This window comes from Pogona vitticeps, chromosome 3, assembly GCF_051106095.1.
Source record: "Pogona vitticeps strain Pit_001003342236 chromosome 3, PviZW2.1, whole genome shotgun sequence".
NCBI lineage: Eukaryota > Metazoa > Chordata > Lepidosauria > Squamata > Agamidae > Pogona > Pogona vitticeps.
The window spans coordinates 91,538-115,648 of record NC_135785.1 but is presented as its reverse complement, the minus strand read 5'-3'; the positions used below and the strand labels follow the sequence as shown (position 1 = coordinate 115,648).

General features: G+C 51.4%; 1 protein-coding gene across 2 annotated transcripts in view; it reads left to right on the top strand.

Annotated features, from left to right (window-relative positions):
* The window catches only part of MELTF (melanotransferrin), a 38,765-nt gene extending 28,335 nt beyond the window's left edge, over nt 1–10,430 (top strand). For both annotated transcript variants that reach the window (XM_072996440.2, XM_072996441.2), the window contains 7 exons: nt 1,104–1,200; nt 1,961–2,155; nt 2,972–3,128; nt 4,518–4,585; nt 5,719–5,906; nt 6,687–6,882; nt 9,585–10,430. In XM_072996440.2, coding sequence (XP_072852541.2) covers nt 1,104–1,200; nt 1,961–2,155; nt 2,972–3,128; nt 4,518–4,585; nt 5,719–5,906; nt 6,687–6,882; nt 9,585–9,658 — 975 coding nt within the window. In that variant the 3' untranslated portion in view covers nt 9,659–10,430. The remainder of the gene's footprint in view (nt 1–1,103; nt 1,201–1,960; nt 2,156–2,971; nt 3,129–4,517; nt 4,586–5,718; nt 5,907–6,686; nt 6,883–9,584) is intronic.
* The last annotated feature ends 13,681 nt before the right edge of the window (nt 10,431–24,111 follow it).

Here is a 24,111-nt window from a genome sequence, read left to right as displayed (position 1 = left end):
CAGGACAGGAAGATGTTGCAGCAAAGTCAGTGGATAAGAGTCCAAAGTCCCACTGTCCCACAAAGTCCCATAAGAGGGTCCGGGAGAAGCAACTGGAGCAGGTGTCATTAATGGGGTCGCATTCCCTGCCTTCTCCCCCCCCCCCCCCCCCCCGTGGCTATGAGCAAGCTGCACAGCCAAAGAAGGCCATGAGCAAGAGGAGGGACTGGTAAACTGCTTCTGAGCATTTTATTCCTGGAAAAGCTTGGATGAGTCTTCAGAAGTCTTCAGAAGAACTTAATGGCACCTAACCATTATTAGTAAAAGGAATGATTTCTTCACCCCATGCGTTGTTAAGCTGGAATATAAATAGCTACGAGACAAAATAACTGCCAGTATCAAAGGTTATCCCTGGAAAAGACCTTGATGTTGGGAAAGTGTGAGGGCAAGAGGAGAAGGGAGGACAGAGCACGAGATGGATGGACAGGGTCACCGAAGTAACCAACATGACTTTGACCAAACTCCGGGAGGGCAGTGGAAGATAGGATGGCTTGACGTGCTCTGGTCCATGGGGTCACGAAGAGTCGGACACGACTAAACAACTAAACAGCAACATCAAAGGTTATATCTCAACTTGGAAAGGCAAATTTGGCAGGCCTGGGGACCAGTTTTCTGCCTCTGGGACCCTCTTTGGTGGTGACGGTGGGGCTGTAGAGCCTGCCCAAGAGGGTGAAAAACAAAGTGGAAGTGAGTCTATTTGGAAAAAACACGGTGCGTCTTTGATGCTAAAGAGGGTGGGGTGGAGAGCACCCTTCCTCTTCCAGGATGCTTTTAGGAGAGGCTTTTCACCCTTTTTAGCTGGAGAAAAGGAAATTGAGGGAAGGGCTAGAGCCTGGGCGTGGGGGGGTGGTGGTGGTACCAGGGCTGCCCTTTACCTGCCCTAAGGATCCTTTCCTGCCGCCTACGCTCAACACAAGAGAGTTGGCTTGGATGCCGTTTGTCCCACAGGGAACGGATGGCCAGACAACTTGGCGACTCTGCCTCCCACCCCTCCTCTGTGACTCAGCCGGATTTTCAGAGGTTGTTTTTTTCCAAGCCATACACATGTTTTGATTTCCTTTCAGAAAAAACACATGGATGCTGTGACTCTGGCTGGAGAGGAGATTTACACGGCGGGGAAGGCCTATGGCTTAGTGCCTGCTGCTGGAGAGCGCTATGCAGGTGAGAAGGACAGAGAACAGAGGCCTCCTGTCTCCAAAAACCACGCTGTGGTTTCCTGGCAGCTTCACACCCACAAGGAAAAGGAAGCCGAGGAGACCCTCTGGCCATGAATGGCTGAACGGATGCGTCCCATTTGCATGTTGCCCAGCCTCTGGAGGGGGGAGCTCAGGGGCCACAGTCAGGGGCCAAGCTCTGGGTGCTTTTCCAGAGCTTCCTGGCCTCGACACCCTCCCTCTGAGGCCTTTTGAGCAAGGTAGTCACGGCTGGTGAGCGCAGGGGCTTGGTGTGCCAGCCCCACGCTGGGATTTGGAAGGAGGCTCCTAAAGGCTGCCCACTCCGCCCAGCCCAGCCCAGCCCAGCCCCGGAGCGCCTTATGTGAGGAGGAAGGAGCCTTTCAGCCAGAAGAAGCCATGCATGGGGTGCGCCTGTACTGGACACACAAACGATCCGGCTACTTCCACAAGGCCTTTTTCTCACCTGGCTGTTCCCACCTGGCACTCTCTTTCCAGTGCCCCTGGAGAGGAAGATCTTGTCCACCCAGAGGGATGTGGACGTTGCCACGTCTTCTTCTTCTCCTGAACAGTGGCTCTTTCTGCTTCTCAGAGGCAACTAGGCGTGAAGACCCAGCTCAGTCAGCGAGGCCAGAGAAACGCCTCGCTCAGAGAGGAAAGCTGGCCTGGGACAGGACATGGTCTCTAAAGGTTTCCTCTTGTTCTGTTTTCTCATTTCCCACCCCCCCGCCCCCGCCCCCAATGTCCAGACGGGGACACCACAAGCACCTACTATGCGGTGGCCGTCGTCCGGCGCTCCGCCTCGGATGCCTTCACCATCTACGACCTCCGCGGGAAGCGCTCCTGCCACACGGGCTACGGGCGGAGGGCTGGGTGGACACTCCCTGTGGGCCTCCTCATAAGAAAAGGACTCATTCAGCCACAGGGGTGCAGCGTCCTGAAAGGTAAAGGAAGAGGAAAGGCACAGGGGGTTGGGCTGACCCTCTGGGCTGGATCAGACCAGGCACTGAGCACCATCACCCCCACTCTGCCACGCGCCCCAAATCGCACATTTCTCAGCAGAGTCCTTTGGAGGGGAGAATCCCTTTTTTTGGGGGGGGGAGGGCCTGTAATTCTCCCCAGCACTCCCCCCATCCCCTCAAACCACCCTTTCCATGGCTTTGAACAGCACAGACCTTGCTGAAGGGAACGAATTCTGTGGCTGCATCTGTAGATCCACCATCTCTTGCCTGTGCCTTCTCCAGGAGAGGCAGACAGAGAGAAAACCACTCAGCCTGCCAGAAAAGTTGGGATTTGAATCCATACCTTTGGATCAAGTCTCTCTCTCTTTCTCTCTCTCTCTCTCTCTCTTTGTGTGTGTGTGTGTGTGTGTGTGTGTATGTAAGCCCCAGGTGGTGCTTTGGAGGAAAGCTCCCACTGCCTCGACCCTTATGGGACGTGGACCCGGTCTGAGGTGGGGACAGGGAGCGTGTGACTCTCTCCGGATGGGGGTATGGGGCCGTTCCCCCCCCACCCCCCACCCCTCTCCTCAGGGCCTGGGCCAGTGACGTCATCTAAGGGGAGGCACAGCCCAAGGACACCGGAGGTGGCCCATAGCTTCCTGGCATCCTGCTCAGGGGTGACCTCAGCCCAGCCCCGGGGGCCTTCTTTCCGTTCTTCCAGGGTGGGACCGTGGGGATTCCTCCCGATCGCACGCACGCGCTCCCTCCTTCCAGCCCAAGGCTCCATCCTGACCCTCTTTCTCCCCCCCCTCTTTCCAGCTGTGAGCGCCTTCTTCTCAGCCAGCTGCGTTCCCACCAACCAGACCCAGAACTACCCAGCCAACCTTTGCGAGTTGTGTGCTGGAGACCAGCACGGAGAGCACAGGTGTCAGGCCAGCAGCCTGGAACGCTATTTTGGCTACACCGGAGCATTCAGGTAAAGGGGAGCCATGAGCAAAACGGTCAGCCAGGTGGCCACCTCTCTTTCCCCTCCCCAGGTACCGAGCCCTCCGGACGGCCCTGCCTGCAGGTGCCCTTTCTGGGTGGCCTCCCGGCTCCCACGGATCTCTCTGTCGGCTCTTAGTACATGTGTCCCCTGCAGCAGGCACCCCCTTTTTTTTTTGGCCTAGCCTTCTTCTGCCTCCTCCTCCTCCTCCTCCTCCTCCTCCTCCCAGGGAGGTTCAGCCAAGGGGCTGGTGAGGCTTCTTGGCTACCTTGCTGCTCCCCCCCCCCAGATGTGCCCCCTTCTCTGCCCGTCTACACAGGGATTCTCCTGCACGCCTTGAGAAAAGAAGGCTGAGAAGGGGATAGGAGGGAGCCCTCTTCAAAGACTCGGAAAGGTAGTCCCTACAGAGGAGGGGCAGGATCTGTCCTCGTTCGTCCCAGAGGGCAGGACACGCCACCGTGGGCTCAAGCTAAAGGAAGCCAGATTTCGGTTGAATCTGAGGAAGAACTTCCTAGCTGTTAAGAGCAGTACGACAGTGGAACCAGCAGCAGTGGGGTCTCGACCTACGGAATTAATCCGTATTGGAACGGGGTCTGTAGGTCGAAAAGTCCTCAAGTCAAAAATGCATTCCCCCATAGGAATGCATTGAAAACTCATTAATCTGTAACCCGCCCAAGAAACTCCCCCCCCCACAAAATTAAAATATATATTTTTTAAAAATAACATTACCTTTTCAAAGTCTTCAAGGGGTCCCCCGCCACCGCCATCGCAGCTGCCAGGCCTACCCAGGGAAGGCTCCCCCCCCCCGGCTTTCCCAGGTAGGTCCGGTCCACGCCTGCGGTGGTGACGGCGGCGGGACCTCTGGAGGTGGCGGCGGCGGGGCGGGACATCTCTTGGAGGTCCCCCGCAGCCACTGATAGTGCTTCAGAGGCACTATCGGCAGCTTTGGGGGGGGCCTCCAAGAGGCCTCCCATGGCAGCGGGGAAGGCCTCCGGAGGTTCCCACGCCGTTGCCGCTGCTGGGAGCAGAGCCGGGCGATCCCGGCCATGCTCAGACTCCTGGACTTCCCCTGCCCGGCGGAGAAGCCCTGGAAGGCATCCGGAGGTCCCTCCCCCCACCCCCAGCATCGGAGGAAGCTCTTTGAGAGCTCCGAAGGGAAAAAGGGCACAGAGGAAGGGCTGGAAATTCAAAAAAAAAATAAAATTTGTCTGCAGTACAGGATCTCCCTACGGCCACAGGGAGAGGCAGAACTACAGAGGGCATATGCACTTGTACTGTTTGTGTCTGAGGAGGATCCCTGAAAGCTTGGAAGTAAAAGAAATGTTCCTTTTTAAAGCCCGACCACAAGCTGACTTTGCTTCTCTCACTCTCTCTTTGCAGGTGTTTAGCTGAAAACCGTGGCGATGTCGCCTTTGTCAAGCACACCTCCGTCTTTGAGAACACTGATGGTACGTTGCTGGCTCCCACTGTTTAAGGGCATGGACCTTCCTTCCTTTTCTTAGCCTACTCAGGGTAGCTGTTAGCACCCAATTTTAGGTTTCAGTTGGTTTCAGTTTTCCGGCAGGGAATAACAGATAAAGATAGTGCATCAATCAGACTATATGTGAGTCAGTTGTTATTTTTATTAAACATATATCTGGACTCCTGTCTTAAAAGGCAGATCGGGTGTGCTCATCATACATTGGTAAAGCATTTTATAAGTTTCTTACAAAGGACAATAAAGCACAGCATTCCCTTATTGGTCTCCTGAACCCTATGTGTGCCTGTTGGGTCATCCTGTTGGCCGTGGTAGATGTGAGAAGAAATACAGTGGTGCCCCGCATAGCGAGGTTAATCCATTCCGTATTAACCATCGCTATGGGGAAACATCGCTATACGGATAGGAAAATGCCATAGGAACGCATTAAACTTAGTTTAATGCGTTCCAATGGCTTCTAAACTCACCGTTAAGCGATGTTTCCTCATAGCGCCGCCATTTTCGCGCCCTCGGTAAGCAAGGGCAGGGCGCGAAAATGGTTGCGGCGGCCATTTTGGGTCGTCCGGCGACCATTTTGGAACCGCCAAACAGCTGATTCTCAACATCGCTTACCGATCGTCGCAATGCGATTTTTGGCCATAGAGACCATCGGTATGTAATCGCATTAGCGATCTCAAAAAAGTGATCGCTATGCGAATTCGTCGTTATACGGTGCGCTCGTTAAGTGAGGCACCACTGTATCCAAATTGCATCCCAGGGTTAGTGGCTGCCAAGTTTGTGAATGTGTGAACCATTGTGCAGTTTATCTCTAAATATGTTAATGACGGAGTATGAGCCATCTTGTTACGGTATGTTACAGTAGTTATTCTGAGTTAGTTGGCCAAGTGAGTGAGTTGCCCTTGAATGTGTGATAATGTAGGAATGTTTCTGTGAGTGCCAAGCGGGATGGGTCAGGAGAACCAAGAGAGAAATGAGGGTACAAAATACATTGACTGTAGAGAATACATATAAATACAGATACAAAAATGCACATAGAATATCATTATAGTAAGGAAATAGCAGGAAATCATATTTGCCCCCTATCATATCCACCTGTCCTTTCAGGTAGGAATGAAGAGTCCTGGGCCGCTCAGCTGCAGTCTGCAGATTTCCAGCTCTTGTGTCCAAATGGGGCTCGTGCTGAAGTTGGCCAGTTTGCCCAGTGTCACTGGGGCCAGGTGCCTCCTCGGGCCATTATGGTCCACCCAGACACCAATACGATGGCTGTGCATGGACTTTTGGATAAAGCTCAGGTACCACTGACTTTTCTTAAACTGAAAATGTGGCGGAAAGTGTCCTCGTGATCAGCATCCTTCCCCCTCACTGCCGAGGAGAGTTTTGGGATCTTTGGATGAATATCCCACCACGGGGGCTCCAAAGAACAGCCCTTGGAGAGGTGGCCGGCCGCATTCGCCTTTTTCAACAACAGAAGCAAAACAAAACTCTTGCGGCACCTTAAAGACTAACCAGGTTCTCTCCGTGTCCGCTTGTGTGGATTACCGTCCACTTCTTCAGACACAGAAGACCAGGGTGGGGCCACCAGCTGACCCCTTGCCACTAAGGGCAGCTCGACTACTTCGTGTGTAGCTGTGGGGCCTTTCGCAAGAACATGTTTGTTGGGGGGGGGGTTCACAATAGTACTCTGTTCTATTGTTTACAGTGTAGTCTGTTTTATTCTGCTGTTGATTTGTTTGCTCTTAATATTTATAGATTTTTAAGCATTTTAGTTTGCACTGAAGCCAAACTAAAAATGTAAAGCCACAGATGCTTGCATGGAGAGCCGTGTTTTGAGTCAGCACCAAACGGTCTAGTAGGGCACATTCCACAACCCTGTCCCTTCTTTGTTTCCACCTAACATATGGTTCCCATTGGTGGGTCACAGAGGAGGATATAAAGGGACACATCAGGGACCACAAGGCGGTTGGTTGCCTTGAGTGACCCCTCAGTGCTCACGGCCGCCTCAGCCTTTATCTCTGCCCTCAGGAAGTGGACCTTGACGGGCAGTGTGACAAAAGCCTCTGCTTGGATTTCAGGATTATTTTGGTGATGACAGCAACAGTGAATTTAGCATGTTCAATTCCACAAAATACCATGGGAAAGATTTGATCTTCAAAGATGCCACCACTGGCATTGTGGCTGCTGGGGAGAGAAGAACATCGGCCGCCTGGCTGGGGCCAGAGTTCCTGGAGGCGATGGAAGGCTTCAGCTCTGCCCAGTGCTCGGGAACCGGTGAGTGCCTGGCCAGCTGCAGAATCCCCCGCCCCTGGCCAACCATCTCCAAAGGGGAGGAAGTGGTTGGCATTTCTATGAAGAACGCCAAGGAAGGAAGGACCGGGTGCTTCTCTTTTCTGCCCCGCCTGAGGTTCCCCTCTCCCTCTCTTCCTCTTTCTCTGAGAAAGAGAGGCAGACTTTCCGTTTCACTGCTGCATTGAGGCATCGGTCCTCTTGCAAGGCTCTGGCCAGCCTGTATGTTCCAGCACAAGGAGAGAGGCAGATTCAGGGATGGGCATCACACCAGTGGGAGCAGGAGAGAGAGCAGCCATCTTCTGTGCTCCTCTCTAGTTAGGATCACAGAATCAAAGAACAATGGACTTGGAAGGGGGACCCCTAAGGCCATCAAACCCAACCCCCTGCTCAAGGCAGGAATCCAAACCAAAGCAGATCGGACGGATGGCGGTCCAATTTTCTCTTGAAGGCCTCCAGCGCTGCAGCACTCACCACCTCCGGAGAGAAAGGGTTGCTTTGTCATACTGCTCTTAATAGTCAGGAATTTTGTCCAGGACTCTTATTCCTGGCCATGGGGCAGCTCTGCCGGTGCTTACACAGAGAAGGTTTTGCCCCCCCCCCCCCAGATGAGCTGTCCATGACATTCACAACTGATCTCCCTAGCTAGCAGTGCATTATTGAAATTCACTGCAGGATAGCAAAGTCTCTCATCAGCTGTTGTGATCACTGATCCAGGAAAATTGTTTTCCTCTTGGCTTAAAAATTTATAAGCCACTTCTTAGCCACACTTACCCAAAGTTGCAAAAACAAAACAAACAACCTAACAAAGTATAAAAATCAAAATGGCTACAACACAATGTTATAGGGAAAAATTGTTTTGCATTTAATTAAATGGTCAAATTCCTGCAGATGATGTATCCCTGTGTGGGTGAAATTGTGTAACTTGACGCAGCTAATTTCTGTTAACCCACAAGGTGCTAATTGTATTACTGGGCACCTACCTGTTGCGCAGTCGGGCACACACATCGCAAAGCAACCAGCAGAGTCACTGCCATGTCTTATGCAATTTAATTAAACATCCCTAAACTACCAGAAGTATTCTGGCCATGACAATATAAGTGAGATAATAGAGAAACCATTTCTAGAGTCACAGAAATAAAAACATCTGTAAAAGAGCAGCACCTAAGGCCAGGAAGCTTTTCTGCCTCTGGAAATTTGCACAGTTCCTTTAAAGCAGTTAGGAAGATTTTAAATGCTCATTAAACTGCCTCTCTGCTGGTGCACCATCTTAGCCAAGAAGAGGGAAAAAGGAAAGGAAACCCTGGGCTTCCCCGAAATGTCCAGGTCCAGCGGGTGAGTGGAGTCTCTCTGCAGGGAAGGAAACACCTGTCTGTCCCCCCCCTTCCCTGGTGCCCTTTGTCCTTGGCCCATTCCTACCCATCCTCCTCCTCTGCAGCACAGCGACCAGAGGCAGAAGAGCTGTTTGTCTAGACCCCCCCCCCCCGCCCCCCATCTCTCCTGCCTCCCTCATCCATTGCCAGAGCTTGGTGTGGAAACAAGAGGAAGCTTGGGAGGTGCCTCCTCTCCTCTCGGAAAAAAGGCAAGGCAGGCAGCGTTGGCCCCACATTTTTAAAACAAGCCTTCTTGCCTTCTCTCTCTCCCCCTCCCTCCCTGTTAGTGTTATGGGCTGTCAAATCCCATCCCACTCACAGGGCTCTCAAAGTAAGACAGATATATTAGTTAAGGAGTGATTTTACCAGTTCCACTCTCATCCAAGTGAGTTTCCATGGCTGAGTGGGGATGTGAGCCCAGGCAGGCCTCCCGAGTCCATCACACTATCCACTACCCAACACAGGGTGCCTTCCACTCTTTCTAAACTTCCAATACTTTCTGGTAAAGGGGTGAATCGCTGCCCTTCAGAGGGGAGCACTCAGACATAGTCTTGCTTGCCGCTGTATGCCTGCACTCGGGATAAGAGAACCAGAGTAGTGGCCCTATCTTTAGACAGTAATTTGTAAACCACCCAGAGTGGCCTTGGTAGCCAGATGGGTGGTATAAAAATAAAATTAAATTAAAAAGAGACAGACAGACAGATAAGAAGCCAAGCAGGAGCCTCTCCCAACATCACTTACAGAGACTCCTAATCCATCGCATGGGAGACAGCGAGGAGTCTGTGGCCATTCTCTTTGGACACGGCTCTTCAGAGAAGGTTGCAGACAGACTTTGAGAAGATTTGGAGGGGAAAAAAACAGCTGGGGTTAAAGGACAGTTTGAGTGGCAGGACGTTTTCCCTTGGAACAGAGGAGCACCAGGGAGGCGTAAGGGTCAGAGTGTGAAAAGAAGACCAGAGGAAAAAGGCAAGCAGGGCTTCCTCGGTCTGCTGGTGCCCACCAATGCTCTTCTTCAGCCTGGCCAACTTCTCCTGGTGGTTGGAAGGCAGAAGAGAGGAACTGCTCTGATCTTTGAAAGGACAGACGGGAAGGCAGTACAGGCATGCATGCTGGGAACAGGGCACGTCCTGCTGCCCCCCATCCCTAGCACCCACTGGTCGCTCGCCCTGGACGGCAAAGGGAAGGGAAGGGTTCTTGCTCTCTCTGTGGTGCCCACCAGGGGAGTCTCTGCCAGCTCAAAGGAGGGACTGGCAAAGGCAGACTTGGGCAGACGCTGCTCCTGAGTTCTTAACAGTGCGTATGTTTACCTTCCAGCCGTCCAGTCAGTGAACATCTTCCTCCTCCTGCTGATGACAAGTCTGGTTTTTGCTCAGTTCTGCTCCTCATGATTCACAGACTGACATGGCAGCCAGACAAGAGGCGGCAGCGGTGAGGCCTGTTAACCTGGACAGCCGCAAGGAAGCGTCAGCAACCCCACGAGGAAGGCCGAGCCTTTCTTCTTGCCCAGCCCCGGATGGACTGAATGCGGTGCCTTCTGTGGACAAGCCTTGCCACCCAGCCTGCCCCGCCCCCCCCAGGAGGAGGGATGGCTCTAAATCCCCCCAGCGCCCTCCAAGGTGCCGCTGCTTTTTAAAGAACCGGGGATTTCTGGTCCTGCCTCTTGCCTGAAGAAGCTCACTGTGAAGTGCAAACCCTTCTGTACCAGACGTAACTTTCTTTGTTCCCTGGCCTGAGCTTCTTTTGTGAATCAAAAAGAGGTTGTCGGTTTATATATAAGGAAAAGCACGAGATGCTGGACAAGGCCGTGTTCCTGCCATTTTGCTTCGGGCTCTCAATGGGCTCGTGACGGGCGAGGCACCCATTTCTACAGAATGGCTGGCCGGGGCAACAGCAGCTTCTTTATAAGGAGGTAGGACTGTGAGCCTCTCCAGACTCTTGCCAGTGCTGGTTCCCTGGAAGAAAGAGGTTGCCCTGTTCCACCCGCAGGGAGAAACATTCAGTAGTCATGGTGTGGTTTTAGGTTCTCCCCATGGAAATGTGCTCTGGACAGCCGAGCATTTCAGCTGTGCTGATCCCTTGAGCCTTGAGGCCTCTGCCATTCTGACATGATAGCATCATTTTTAAAATAAAGCCTTTGTTGACATCAGAAACCCATAAAAAGTCCCAGCATGCCTTGGTAGTAAAAACAGGGACACTGATGTAGTGCATTTCAGGACATAAGCAGTGCTGCCACTAAGCAATTTATTTATTCATTTCATTTGTACCCCACCTATCCCACTGGATTTGCTGTTTCCTACAAATCCTCCCAGGTGTAACTTTATTTTTACAAAATGGTGCAACTGCACACCGCGAACTGGTGGGAGTCCTGCAACCCTTAAGCAGGTTTTATCCTACTGCAATATTTTTCTTCCGAGCATCAAAGAGCCTACCTTTGTTCTGGTTTTTTCCCCGCACAAACATACTCGAGCCCTGTTTCTTATGCTGACAGCAGATGGCACAAATACCAACGCTGCACAGCTTTGGCCCTTCTGTTTCCTGGGTCTACTGTACATCCATAGCTATTACTGCCTGGGGTAACCATGTTGCAGCTTGTTGCAACCGGCTATCCTCTCTGGTGCCCAGGCATGCCCTCATTGTACTAGCCCCTGGGGGCAGAGCTACCATGTTTGGGAAACACTGGCTAGGCTCCAATGGCCCACTCTTGCTTCTTCACAAAGAAGGGATCTGATGGATCTGTAAAGAATATGCTCTACCAAATCTAGTGTGGCTTGAATCTTTCAAGAGGATCATGAACAAATAACCACATCTGCTTCTCTGCTTGTTGATTGTATTACATGGAATAATTTATTTAATACATTTTATACCACCCCATTTAGTGAAAATCCACTAATCTGGGTGGTCATATACACATCCATAAACAATCAGCAAAGAAAACCAAAAAGCACCCCCCACACACAGACAAGCCACCCCCTCCCAAATAAGACAACAACATATAACAAACTTAGAACAATAACCCATATAACTGAATAAATGTAAGTACAGTAGTGGTGAAATCCCTCTGTCACAGAGCTAAAACCAAGGGCCAGGCTGCCACCTGAGAGGGAGAATATCCTGGAAGGCCTCTTCAAACAGATGTTTTCATTAATTTCTTAAAGTCTGGAGGAAGGGAAACTGACGTATCTCTGATGGGAGGCCATCCCAAAGTGAAGGGGCCACCACCAAGCAGGCCTGATTCGTGGTCCCAGCCTTGCTTGATTCTCTTTCTCTGTGGCCGGCAGCCACAGGATCACTGGGAGGATCAAGTGGAACGAGCAGTTGGCCTTCAGGAGAAACACTCCGACAGACACCAAGGTCCCAAACCCTACAGGGTTTTATATGTTGAGAGTACAAAACCTTGAGCCTGGCACAGAAAAGAACAGCTGAGCCAGGTATGCAAGATCTTTGCCAGGTTCCTAGAAAACTTTGTGCCTAAAGTAGTGACTGTTGTGGCCATTTTAAAATGGGAAAGTGGTCATAACCCCGCCTGCCTCGCTTGATAAATGGTTATGATCCCTGCAACTCAGATGTTTATCGAGTACAGAAAACAGGAAGATGCTGATTCAGAGAAAAGAGCTCTGCACTACAGAACACCGAAGCGCTCCCCATCACAGCCATTCCCTGCAGGCTGTGGCAAGCCTTAGTCCAGCTCTTCCAACGCCAGGCGTCTGGCCTGCCTCCCTTCAAAGCAGAGAAAAAGCAAACATGTATCCAAGATTTGAGAGCTGGCCATGCAAATCTCTTTCTAGTGGAATATGTCTTGCAAAGCTTCTGCATGGTTTTTTTTAATGCATCCTCCTCCAGGTGCAGACAATAGGTTCGCCCTCATTTCTCTTCTCAACTGTACACTTAACAGTTAAAAGCAGAGAGAAGAATCCTGAGAAACTCTTCAAAAACAAGACACAAGGATACAGGTGTAGGCAAACTCTTTGCTGAAGGAGGAAGTTTTTCCCCTCCATGTAAAAAAAAAAATCTGACCCTGTTGGCAACAGATGATCTTAACAATAACTTCTGTCCAATTGCCAACATGCCTTTTGAGGCCACAGTGATCCAGCGGGTGGTGGCTAATCACCTTCAGACCTTCCTGGAGAAATAGGACTGCCCTGATCCATGCCAGTCCGGATTCAGGCCGCAATAGGGGTACTGCAAAGGGCTCCCAAACTGTGCACTACGGCTCTGTGGGGCAGCCAGGATCCGAGCCAGAGGCACCATGGGAAAAGGGGCAGAACATACTGTGTTTCCCCGAAAATAAGACAGGGTCTTATATTTTTGCTCCAGAAAACAAATTAGGGCTTATTTTCAGGGGATGTTTTATTTTAGTCATGTCATCTTCTGGTTGCTGTAACAAGGGTGGAGGGCAGGGTTTCACTTAACTAAGGCTTATTTTCGGGGAAACAGGGTAGCACTATGAAGGCTGTAGAGGAGCTGTTCATAGCTTTATGTCAAATAGGAACCAGAAGTGAAGACCATGTGCTTGTCTGTCCTTTTCCCAATCTCTATGGTCCCCAGTGGAGGCACCTGCTTGGTGGCCTTGGGAGTCTCCTGCATCAGGACCGGGAAGGAGGCAGGGATTTTCAGTGGAGGAGGAGATGGGATGGCTGGGAGGGGGTCAAGGTCCTTCCTGCTGGTGTTGGCAGAGAGACCCCCTAATGGCCCCACTGAGCAAAGGGAGCCACAGCCAGTGGTCAGAAAATCAAGGGAGCCACAACCCCAAAATGCTTGGGAATCACTGGAGTACTAAGACGACCCTGGTCGCCCTGTGTGGTGACCTTTTAAGGGAGACTGAGGGGGCTCGTTGTACCCTGCTGGTTCTCCTTGATCTGTAGATGCTTTTCATACTGTCGACAAAGGTATCCTCTTGGGCAGGCTCTCAGAAACTGGAATCAAGGGCCTAGCATTAGGCTGGCTCTGATACTTTCTCGAGGATCCTGCCCAGTGTGTTCAGTTCAGCCTGCGGAGGAGTTATTGGTCCCGTGGACCCTCAATTGTGGGGCACCCCAGGGCTCATCAATATCCCTAATGCTATTCTACATCGATGTGAAGCCACTGCGGGAGGTCCTCAGGAGATCTGGAGCAAGTTCTGGCCAGTCTCCACTGGTGACCTGTTGTGTCCTGGATCAGGTTCAAGATCTTCACGCTTGCGTACAAACCTCTTCACAGTTTGGGACCATGTCACCCATCAGAACGTTTTCCCCAATGTTATCTGCCTGACCCACCGGATCTTCACCGGCCAGGCTCCTCCTCCTTGTGGCCACCTCGAGAGAGGCCCAAAGGTCATCTGCTAGAGGCATGGCCTTCTTCTTCGCAGTGGCAGCAAGATTACAGAATCAGCTCCCAGGGGAGTTACGCCTACCCCCCCTTCCCTGTACTCATTTTGGTGGCAGTTCAAAACATTACTTTTCAGGGAGACCTCTCATGTCAACTCTGGCCACATGCCCCACCTCCTGTCCCACTTTATTGTGAAATATATATATATATATTTTGCTGACACTGGTTTTTATGTCTTTAGGCTATACTATTGTTGGGGAGTTTGGTTTTAACCACTTGTAACCAGAGACCAGTACTAAAAAGCACTAGCAGAATAGTGTTTCAGCACTAATGATGCAGTAGATAAATTCAAGTAACAAATAATAAATAATTTCCCCCACCCCCATCCCAACTTTCAGGCTCCATTTTGGCATCACTGGTCCCTAGCGCTGCATGTTGTGTATGAACCACAGGAAGGTTAAGACAGGACAGTGATCATGCCGCATATCTCCCACCTGGTCTGGACATCAACCCTTGGAACCACAAGACGGCATTGTGTGCTGGGTGCTACTGTCCAAGTATTGAGTCTCTATCCCTTCCAGGAAATGCATGAGAAAAAGGACCTTGCACCATTAATATTCTCTGTCTCCCTCCCCCACCCCACTGCTCTCTTGCTCTTTCCTTAGTTACCTGCTGGCCTCATTGCTGCTGTTCCTGCTTGCCATGATGGTTTCTCACATGCATCCTTCTTTCCCCCCCTTTCTCTCCTCAGCCCTCCTCATTGCTCCCTAGAATGCTTTTCTTCTGCATTTTTGTGTGTGTTGTCTTACTTTCTCAGCTATCCTTCAGATGGTTCCTCTCCTCCTTTGCACCCCACAAATCTTATTCTTGCACTCCCATGGCATTTCTTTTCTCATCAGTCCCTGTCCCCACTCTCAGCAATAGGTCAGCCATTAACGAATGCCTTTTGGGTTTCACCCTCTTTAAAAAATACTTCCTCATTCAAGATTGACATGAAACAGCACCACTCTTTTCCAGTGGAAGTGCTCTTCCTCTTCCTTTCTTTGCCTCTCCCCTGAAAATACACATACACATGTCTGACTGACTGCCATCAACTGTAAAAGCACAGAGGATCTGGCTTATTTTTTTTAAAACCCAACTTCCTTTTGACATAAGAACACATTTAGAACATTTGTTAATTGTGGATCTCAGCAGTGACAAACCTAGGCAGCATCGCAAAAAACAAAGACATCGCCTTGCTGACAAAGGTCCGCATAGTCAAAGCTTATGGTTTTTCCAGTAGCGATTTATGGAAGTGAGAGCTGGACCACAAAGAAGGCTGACCGCCGAAGAATGGATGCTTTTGAATTAATTATTTTTTTAAAAGTTCATTCTTCCCGAAATTAAATGTACTTGATGATCCGTGTCATTCTTCTTTTGTTGCAAAGACGATAAAGCTGTATGAAGTTCTGGATTATTCATCTGCCCTTTTATAACCCTGACTGTTGTTAGGCATCCTTCGGTCTCGAAGGACCTGATTTTTCAGAGAAAAGCACTTTTCAGACCTTTCCCCAGTCCTTCCACCAGGGGGCGCCGCTCACCACCCACGCCGCCCCTCTTTCCGAGGCCGCTGATTGGACCAGCCGCGGCTCTTGGCCCGCTCCGCCTCTTCCTTCAGTTCGCGCAGAAAGGTTTCGCGCAGGCGCAGTCCGCGCGTCAAGACCGAAGCCGTTAGCCGCGCCGCCGCCCGGATGGGCCTCGCTTCCGCCAGGCGGTCCACCACTCGGTGGTCGTTGAGCATGGCGAAGAGCAGCCGCCGGAGGACCATCCTTCCCCTGAAGCGCTTCTGGCCGGGAGGGCCGCCGCTCCTGGAAGATCGCCGGGCTCGAGGAGGAGGCGGTGGCGACGTGCGGCAGACGGGTTACGTCGATCACGTGCCGGTCGTGCTTCACGATGATTGGCGGGGAGAGTGCGCATGCTCAGACAGCGCCCTGAGGGGCTCTCCAATAGGAAGGCTCGTCTGATGCCTAGGCGAGAGGCGTCGAGTATTTCCGGGCCCTTCCGCCCGCCCGACTTCCGGCAGCAGGACGGCCAATTGGAGCGCCAGAGGGCGCCTTCGGTCCGTCGGGATTGGCGCTCGTGGTCCCTCGGGCCCGCCCCGGAAGAGGCTTCCCCGTGCTGGCGAGGGAGAGCCGTGGGAGGGACGCGGAGCTGAGGATCACATATTTACATTAAAAAAAAAAAAACAATAGAAAATGAAGCTTTTTGACACATCTGCCCTCTTCCGCACTGCAATAATATGAATGTGTTTTTTATTTGGTGGTGGCGAGATTTGTCGGGCCTTTTCTTGCCGCGAGGGCAGATACTACAGGCAAGCTGCCAGCTTCACAATTAGATGGTGATAAAAAGTTGCCGCTCCCAGAACACATTGCTCCAAGGCTTTCGTGACTGTGCAGTCCGCTTGCAAACAAATCAAACCTGTGCAGCTTCAGGAACATTTAAGGACTACAGAAGGGGGCTCCCTAGTCATGGAGGGACACGAAGCCTGGCCTGCCGGTGCAGGCGGCTGGCTGCCCAAGTGAACCCCCACCCCCAGAATCCACCAGGCCCCCTTCCCGGGTGCAGTGCGTGGCGGGCATCCTCTTCAGAGCCTCAACTGCAGCGGTAGCAGCCCAGCGGCTGCGCCCCTGCCTCCCTCCCTCCTCGCCCGGCCACTCCTGCAGCAAGGGGCGGGAGGGCCAGCCTTCCTCTTCTCTTTCATGGGGCTTGTTCTGCAGAACGAAACGAAGGGCGGTGCCTCTCCTCACTTGGGATGTGCTGAGCCTCATAAGGGCCTTCTGCTGGCTGCCCTGTCCAAGCCTCCGTACATCCGGCAGAAGCAGAAGGCTTGTGCAGTGGCAGCTGTGAGGAGGACTGGGCCTTCTGTCCAGTGTGGGAGGACTGGGTGGACAGGTTGGCAGGGGGACCGCAAGTTGTCTGGAGGCAAGTTGTCTCCTCAGGCAACTCCTGGGACTGACTTCCTCTTGTGTGTTTGTGGGAAATAAAAAGGATGAAAGAAGTGGTGAGAAAACAGGGTTGCCGAGCTGGGAGAAGTTACCTGTGTGCACGTGCACTAAAACTTACATGTTTTTTCTTCTGTCATGGCCAATGACTGTATCAGCTGGGTCACTCTGGAAGATGCAGTCTAGAAAGTAACTTTTCCAAACTTTGAGACTTCCAATCCGAAAGGAGCCACCTTGAACAGGGACAAGAAATATATTTGTTTTCTGGGCTTCAGCCTCCCCCAAACCTTGTCAATCTGGCCACAGGAGTCTGGGAGCTGCGTGCCAGAGAAAAGCCATGGTACAAACCCTGGGAATAGTCACCGAACTGGACAGGCAAGGTGACTCCCTAGCTTTCCAAAATGGAAGCTGCTGTGTTTACTTCTTCATCCTTTCTTGCTGTTAGATGACCAAATCAAAGCCCCAGTGGGATGCTGCTCTTTCAAGTAGCAGTAAAACTCTGCCCTTGTGTCTTTGTTGGTTTGTCCTCCTATGCCCAGACTGAGGTAACCAGGCAAAGGCTGCTTGCCAGATGTGTGAGGTGCTTCATAGCATGAACCTTACATATTTCTTCACACACACCTCCAGCGAGCTGGGTACTCAATGTATGGAAGAATGGAAGGCTGAGCAAGCTTGGGGTGGCTACTTGGAGGGAACCTGGATCATGAGCAGTGCCTTGGCTGCAGTCCTGCAGTTTAACTACTCGTGCCACGAGCCACCCCCATTTTTCTCCTTCACACTTACCATGTTTCCCCAAAAATAAAACAGGGTCTTACATTACTTTTTGCTCCAAAAATGCATTAGAGCTTATTTTCAGGCAATATTCTATTTTTTTTTCCATGTACAACTATCTACATTTATTCAAGTACAGTCATGTCATCTTCTGGTTGCTGCACAATGGTGGAGAGCGGGGTTTCACTTAATTGGGACTTATTTTGGGGGTAGGGCTTAATATTACGAGCATCCTGAAAAATCGTGCTAGGGCTTATTTTCAGGTTAGGTCTTATTCTCGGGGAAACGGGGTATAAGTTCACATGCCTCTGTCCCACCAGTCAGACTCATCCATCCATCATGCAAAAGACAAACACTCAGTAATCCTGGGGAAGAATGCAAATCGTGCACGTGTCCAGTTGACTGGCCAGCCCTGTCTTGCAGGTATTTGTGAAGTGTGAGGCAGTTTGACGCCTCAGGCTTCAGCATCGAAAAACCTGCAAGCATGTACTGTAGTTGATAAAAAGTGTGGATTTTCTTTGACTGCTTGCTAAAGAAAACATTTTTGACTCACAAGAACTGCTTTTGTGACAAAATTATGGGCTGCAAGCTACCTCTGGTTGTGGAGCTGGAACTGTGAGCTGGTTTAACCTGCTAGAATAGGGGAAGGAGCGTCCCGCAATGAAAGAGGAAGGGATGCCAGCCAGTAACGGCGCACCCATCCACCCTGTCTATTCCTCACTGAATGGGGGCAGGGGGGGAGAGCTTTTACTGTCTTGTGCTAGCAGTGGTCTGCAGTTATGGCTAGAAAAGAGCAACGCATGAAGCACAAGAACTAACTCTAAGGGGCTCAAGAACGGCTTTTGCTCTCTGTGTAAGAGTTGCTTTTTAGTCACCTCTTCCTGCCATTTGTTGAAAGGACTGCAGGGTTCTGAAGCAATGCAAATGGTTCCTGTGTGGTTTAAGCAAGAGAAAAATGGGCTGCGCCCCGCCCTGTGAGCAGTAGTTCTGCTTCTGAGCTGCCTGCAGCCCATCTGAAAAACCAGTTGCCTCTCCCCTGTGCTAAGAAAACATGACCACTCTGCTTTGTCCCCATTGCCGAGCAGCCTCCTCACCCTGTAGCTTGTGGGACAAAGAGCGGGCAAAGCAGCTTTTGGCAGCAGCGATACAAGGGTTTTGTGCCTCACTTGAGGGCTCCTCCTCAAGTTACTGTTGGGAAACATGCTAAACAGAGGAGGAGATAAGCAGGGAGGATCCGACTTCATCAGGGGCGACCTTATAGTCGTGGGAGCTGTGATCATTTAAGCCCCTAATTGGGGATGTGAGTAGGGGGGAAGCAAGCTTGGAGAGCCAGCTGGGAAGATTTAGGGGTGCTTAGATTGCCCCTCTTGGGGTGCAGAGTCAGCTCCAGGCTCCAGCTCTGCCCACCCAGGCTAGCAAGCACTTAAGTAGCTGCTCCCCCTGCCGTGTCCTGGAATGGAAGCGCTGGGGAAGCCCAGAGGGACTCCCGAGGGATACTGGGGTGAAAAGCCCCACTGGGGGCCCTGGAACACTTTCCCTCAAGGGGCATGCAAACGGCTGGCAGCCAGCCGAGGGATGGGGTGATGCCACACAAACACACCCATCACTTTTCAGCCCTATCGTTTTTCTCCCACACAGTCCAGGGCACCTTGGTGAATATCATCTGGGAGAAGCAGACCAGCTCCACGAACTACAAGACAGGCTCCTGGACGTACTTGGAGGTGCACTCGTTGCCATCCCTTCCGTTAAAAAAATTAATTTTCAGAAAGGTAGGAGTCCCACGAATCACATCTTGGGCTGTGTTAAAGTTATTAAAAATAATTCTAACCCACCTTTTTCATTAAAATAGGACCCAAGGTGTTAAAAGGCAATATTTAAAGCAAAAAAAAAGTAGGTATACAAATACTAAAAAAATCTCAAACATCACACTAAAAAGACAGCAAACCAAAACCAACACCAAAAGCACATTCAACGCAGTATGACCTCACCATCCCTTTAAAACTTCCACTGTCATGAAGGGAGAGCTTGCCTGAAGACAGAGGTCTTTGTTAGTCTGCAGAAGGACAGCAAAGATGGGGGCCAGCCTGGAAGGCCTGTGGGAGGGAGTTCCAAAATCTGGGAGCAGCAACATAGTGGCCTTTGTCCCTCTTTTTCCAAATCAGATAGTAAGAAAGCAAAGTACTTTGTAGAGCAAGTTCCCAGTTACCTTTACCCTTTGGTCTAGTTGTACTGTTTTATGTAACCAAGAATGTAGGTGTCTGCTTGCAACAGCTAAGAGAAAAATGGTATCCCAGGTCTTTGCCAGATGTCCGGTCACTTCTGCACCTCTTTTGGGAGATCAGCAGCGCTTGGAGCCTAGGTGCTGATGGGGGGAGGGGGATAACAGAATAATGAAGTGGGAAGAGGCCCATAAGGCCATCCAGTCCAACCCCATGCTCGAGGCAGGAATACAAATCAAAGGATATCTGTCAGATGGTGATCTAAATTTCCCACCAAAAGACGAAGTGATTATCAAAAAAATATTAGAGTGCGCTGAAATGGATAGACTTACAAAGAGACTAAAAGGGCAAGAAAAGTCAACTTACTATGAAAGCTGGAACATGTTCTACGAATGGTGGAAAGCAAAAACTTTGTAATAAATAGAAAATGACCAAAAGGAATAATGAGGAGAAGACACTGCTGAAAGAAATGTGTTATTATACAAAAGGCTTGTAGGCTAAGCTCTACAGTATGTATCGTTTGTAGATAGAGATTTAGGCATATGTGTGTATATGTATGTCTATGTACGGATATGTGTATATAAAGTAAAAAATAAAAAAATGGGGGGAAAAAGATGGTGATCTAAATTTCTGTTGAATGCCTCCACTGATGGAGCACTCATGACATCTTGAGGTACAGTGGTGCCTCACAAGATGAGCGCTCCGTTTAACGATGAAACCGCTTGACGTCAACATTTTTGCAATCACAAAAGTGATCGCAAAACGATGTTTCCTATGGGGGAATTTCGCTTTGCGATGATCGATTCCCTGCTTCAGGAACTGATTCTCGCAAAATGATGATTTTCGGACAGCTGATTGGTGGTTTCAAAATGGCCACCGGGTAAACAAAATGGCTCCCCGCTCTTTTCTGGGACGGATTCCTCGCTCTACAGCCACCGAAAATGGCCGCGCTATGGAGGATCTTCGCTGGACTGTGAGTTTCCAGCCCATTGGAATGCATTAACCGGGTTTTAATGCGTTTCTATGGGCTTTTTAATATCGCTTTATGACGTTCTACAGCGATTTCGCTGGAACGAATTAATGTCGTAATGCGAGGCACCACTGTAATTGGTTCCATTGCCGCACTGCTCCTAACAGTTTGATATTCAACCAAAATTTGGTTACCTGTCACGTGAGCCCATTCTGCCGCGTCCTGCCCTCTCAGATGATCAGGAACAGATCCTTCGCTTTCTCCGTAGGTCTATCCCCCCAGCCTTCTTTTCTCAAGGCGAAACATGGCCAGTTCTTTCAGTCTCTCATCACAGGGCTTGTTTAATCATCCTTGCTGCCCTCCTCTGAACTTGTTCCAATTTGTCATCATCCTTCTTGAAGAGCGGTAACCCCGATGAGGCCTAAGCAGTGCAGAACAGGAGGGAAGGCATGATGCCTCATGGGGAGGAAGAGGGCCTTCACTTGCCCTCTTTCCTTTTAAAATCACTTCCATAGCCCCTGAGGCTTGCTGAGATTATCCACTGAGGGGGCCCTTCTTTTTGTGCGCTTCAGCAGATTCCAAGGGGCCGATTGAGGGCATGAATTGGGGGGATGACCTGCCTCAGGCTCGCCCAAGATATCGGTGGTCTCCCGGAAGGGCTTGAGCACCTCCAACAACCGAGAAAGGGCCAGCCAATCCCTGCAACTGATGCCCGCCTCTCTTCCTCTGGGCAGAATGAGCATGGAGGATGTCATGTCCTCCAAAACGGCCTTCTGCTCCACCAGGCGGGACACCATGGTGTACAGTTGGAGTTCTTCCAAGTTGGCAGGTCCGTCAGGAGGACACGGGTGGGTCTCCTGCCCCAGCAACGCCTGCCTCTTATGCAGCCGGTGGACAGGTTTCAGGCTGTGAGAGAAGCAGCCCACCTGTGGGTGGCATTGCTCCCTCGAGTGCCTGCGTCTGCCTTGGGCTTGACCTGGCTCCCCAGGCCAGTGGCATCACACATGACTAGGTGTAAATTTTGGACCATGCTCTCGAAGGCTGCTGCGTTCAATATGTGGGAGGAGAGAAACGATCAGAAGAAGAGCTGGGCAGCTGGAGCGGAGGAATTCTGTCACACGAGGCATCCCTGAGCGGAGCAGCGCGGGAGGATGACATTTCGCAAAGGAGAAGTCTGTCTTCTCCGGTTTGACCCCGAGTCTTCTCCCTGGCTTTGTTGTGCACTTGACATCTTCTCTTTCTCGAGTGACTGTACACACACAGCTTCCTTCACTGCCCAACAGCATTTTTATTCTTTCCCCCATTCTCTCAAAATAGTCTAATTATCTTAACATTTTTGTTTTTGTCGTTTAGTCGTGTCCGACTCTTCGTGACCCCATGGACCAGAGCACGCCAGGCCCTCCTGTCTTCCACGGCCTCCCGGAGTTGGGTCAAATTCATGCTGGTTGCTTCGATGACCCTGTCCAGCCATCTCGTCCTCTGTCGTCCCCTTCTCCTCTTGCCGTCACACTTCCCCCAACATCAGGGTCTTTTCCAGGGAGTCTTCTCTTCCCATGAGATGGCCAAAGGACTGGAGCCTCAGCTTCAGGATCTGTCCTTCCAGTGAGCACTCAGGGTTGATTTCCTTTAGAATTGAATCTTAACATTTAAATTTTTTTCTAATTATGCCTGTTTTTCATAGATGTCTCCAATTTTAAATTGTGCAGTGCTGTAATGTGAAGAAAGAAGACCAAACACCCCCCAAAATAAAAACTTCCATCAAAAAGCGACAACTAGAGGAGGGGTATCCTTCCCTCCTCCTTTCCTTGAAAGAGGATACAGAAGCCTGAACCTCATCACGGGGCAACAGGAATCAGAGAAAGTTAAGCAGGTCGTTGGAAATAAAAATATTTAGTTTGAGCTCCTTACAGGCCATCATAACTTGGAGGAAAATATGGCTGGCTGGTTGGAAGTGGGAAGAAATTCTGTCCAGACACATGAAGGCTGCTTCTCTTATCAGAGGCGCTTCCTCCTCACGGTCCCATGGCGCCTGCAAGGGCCACGCTGGTTGCCAGGTTAAGATCCTCTCAGCCTCTGTGACCTGAGGGTCTCTGAATGGGGCTCATGCTATTGCAGAGCCCCCCCCCCCCGGTCACCTCCAGCCAGCCCCCTCTCCCCGCCCCCGAGTGGGAGATGGAAGGGTTGGACTTGCTGTCAAAGCTCACCCCCCCCCCCCCACTGCCAGCACCACCACCGAAAGCTTTGGGCATTTCCCTCCAGGCTTGGTTTGCTTGTCATATGTAGCCTGTGTCATTAAAAGGGGAAACAGGCCCGAGGGGGCTTTAAGGCTAAGGGGGCAGCCTAGAAGCAGCACCCGTTTGGGTTTGGCTTGACTGTCCGAACTGCAGGCCAGAAGAACAGCTGGGATGGGACGAGGCCAGAAGCTGCCCTGGGCCCTCCCCAGTCCTGGATTAGGCACTTTACGCCGTGGACATGTACGGGCCCCTCCCGGCCCGCCCCACCCACCCCTACGTCTTTAACCGAGCGTGAATAAGAGACGTGTGGTCTGGCCTCGGAGGGAGAGGGCGAAGGCACCCACAAGAGAGAGGGAGGGAAGGAAAGAAGGAAGGAAGGAGCAGGGCCCTCACCCAGCCCCACACGGAAAGGCAGCCTGGCCAGCAGCGAGCCCGAAGGGGGTGGGGTGGGGTGGGGTGGGGTGGGGTGGGGAGAGAGAGAGCTGGCTAAAGCAGCTGGTGGACTTCCAGCAACAGAGAGGGGTGGCCCGGAGGAGCGCGGGGGACCAGGGGCAGGGGCGCTTTGACCCTGTCGGGAGGGGCTGTTCCACCTTTCTGTCTTGAAACATGGGAAACGTGGTGTTCCTTCCGAGCAGGTATTTTGACCTGGGTCCCGATCCCAACCTTGCCATGTAGACTCCGGGGTTAGGTTTAGCAGTGGCAAAGGTAAAACGGCTCCTTAAGTATCTCGTGTCTCTTTGAAACTCTTCCATACTTTTCTCCAAGAGTATTAGGGTCACCCTAAGTGGGACGGGACGGCACATAATGCAAAACCGCTGTCTTGCTGTAGGGCAGATGGCTCTTCATTTAGAGGACTTCCAGAGGGACAATCCTCCCTCTGAGGTTCTCCTCCATTAGAATAGCTGTCTGGTCCAGCTCTGACGTAAAGTGACTCAAGAAGGGCGATCGGGGTGTGTCTGATTCCATCCTCCCCCCCCACAAGACCACCTGGACTGCTGACCCCTCACCACACACAGGTCACCCGGTCATTGTCCACCTGCTCTCTCCTCACCCCCATGGGAGGCATAATCTTGTTTGAGTTATAAAAATCTGCGTGTCCAGTTTTGTGCAAATCAGCGGCCTCCTTTACAGGACTGTGAAAATACCCCCCCTGCACACACACGCACAGACCCCCCCCTTCCCAATCTGTTCTTGTAGGCCTGAAGAGACCCACTCTGAACTCTGGCTCCCTTTGGACTGGGTGTGATCAGACCCTGCTGGAATGCGGCCAAGGCTGCCCCGGAAGGGAGGGAGCTGGCCCAGAGCCTTTAAGGCAGAACTGGGGGGGGGGGGAGCCGCTCCCTTTGGGCCCTCCCCTCCCTC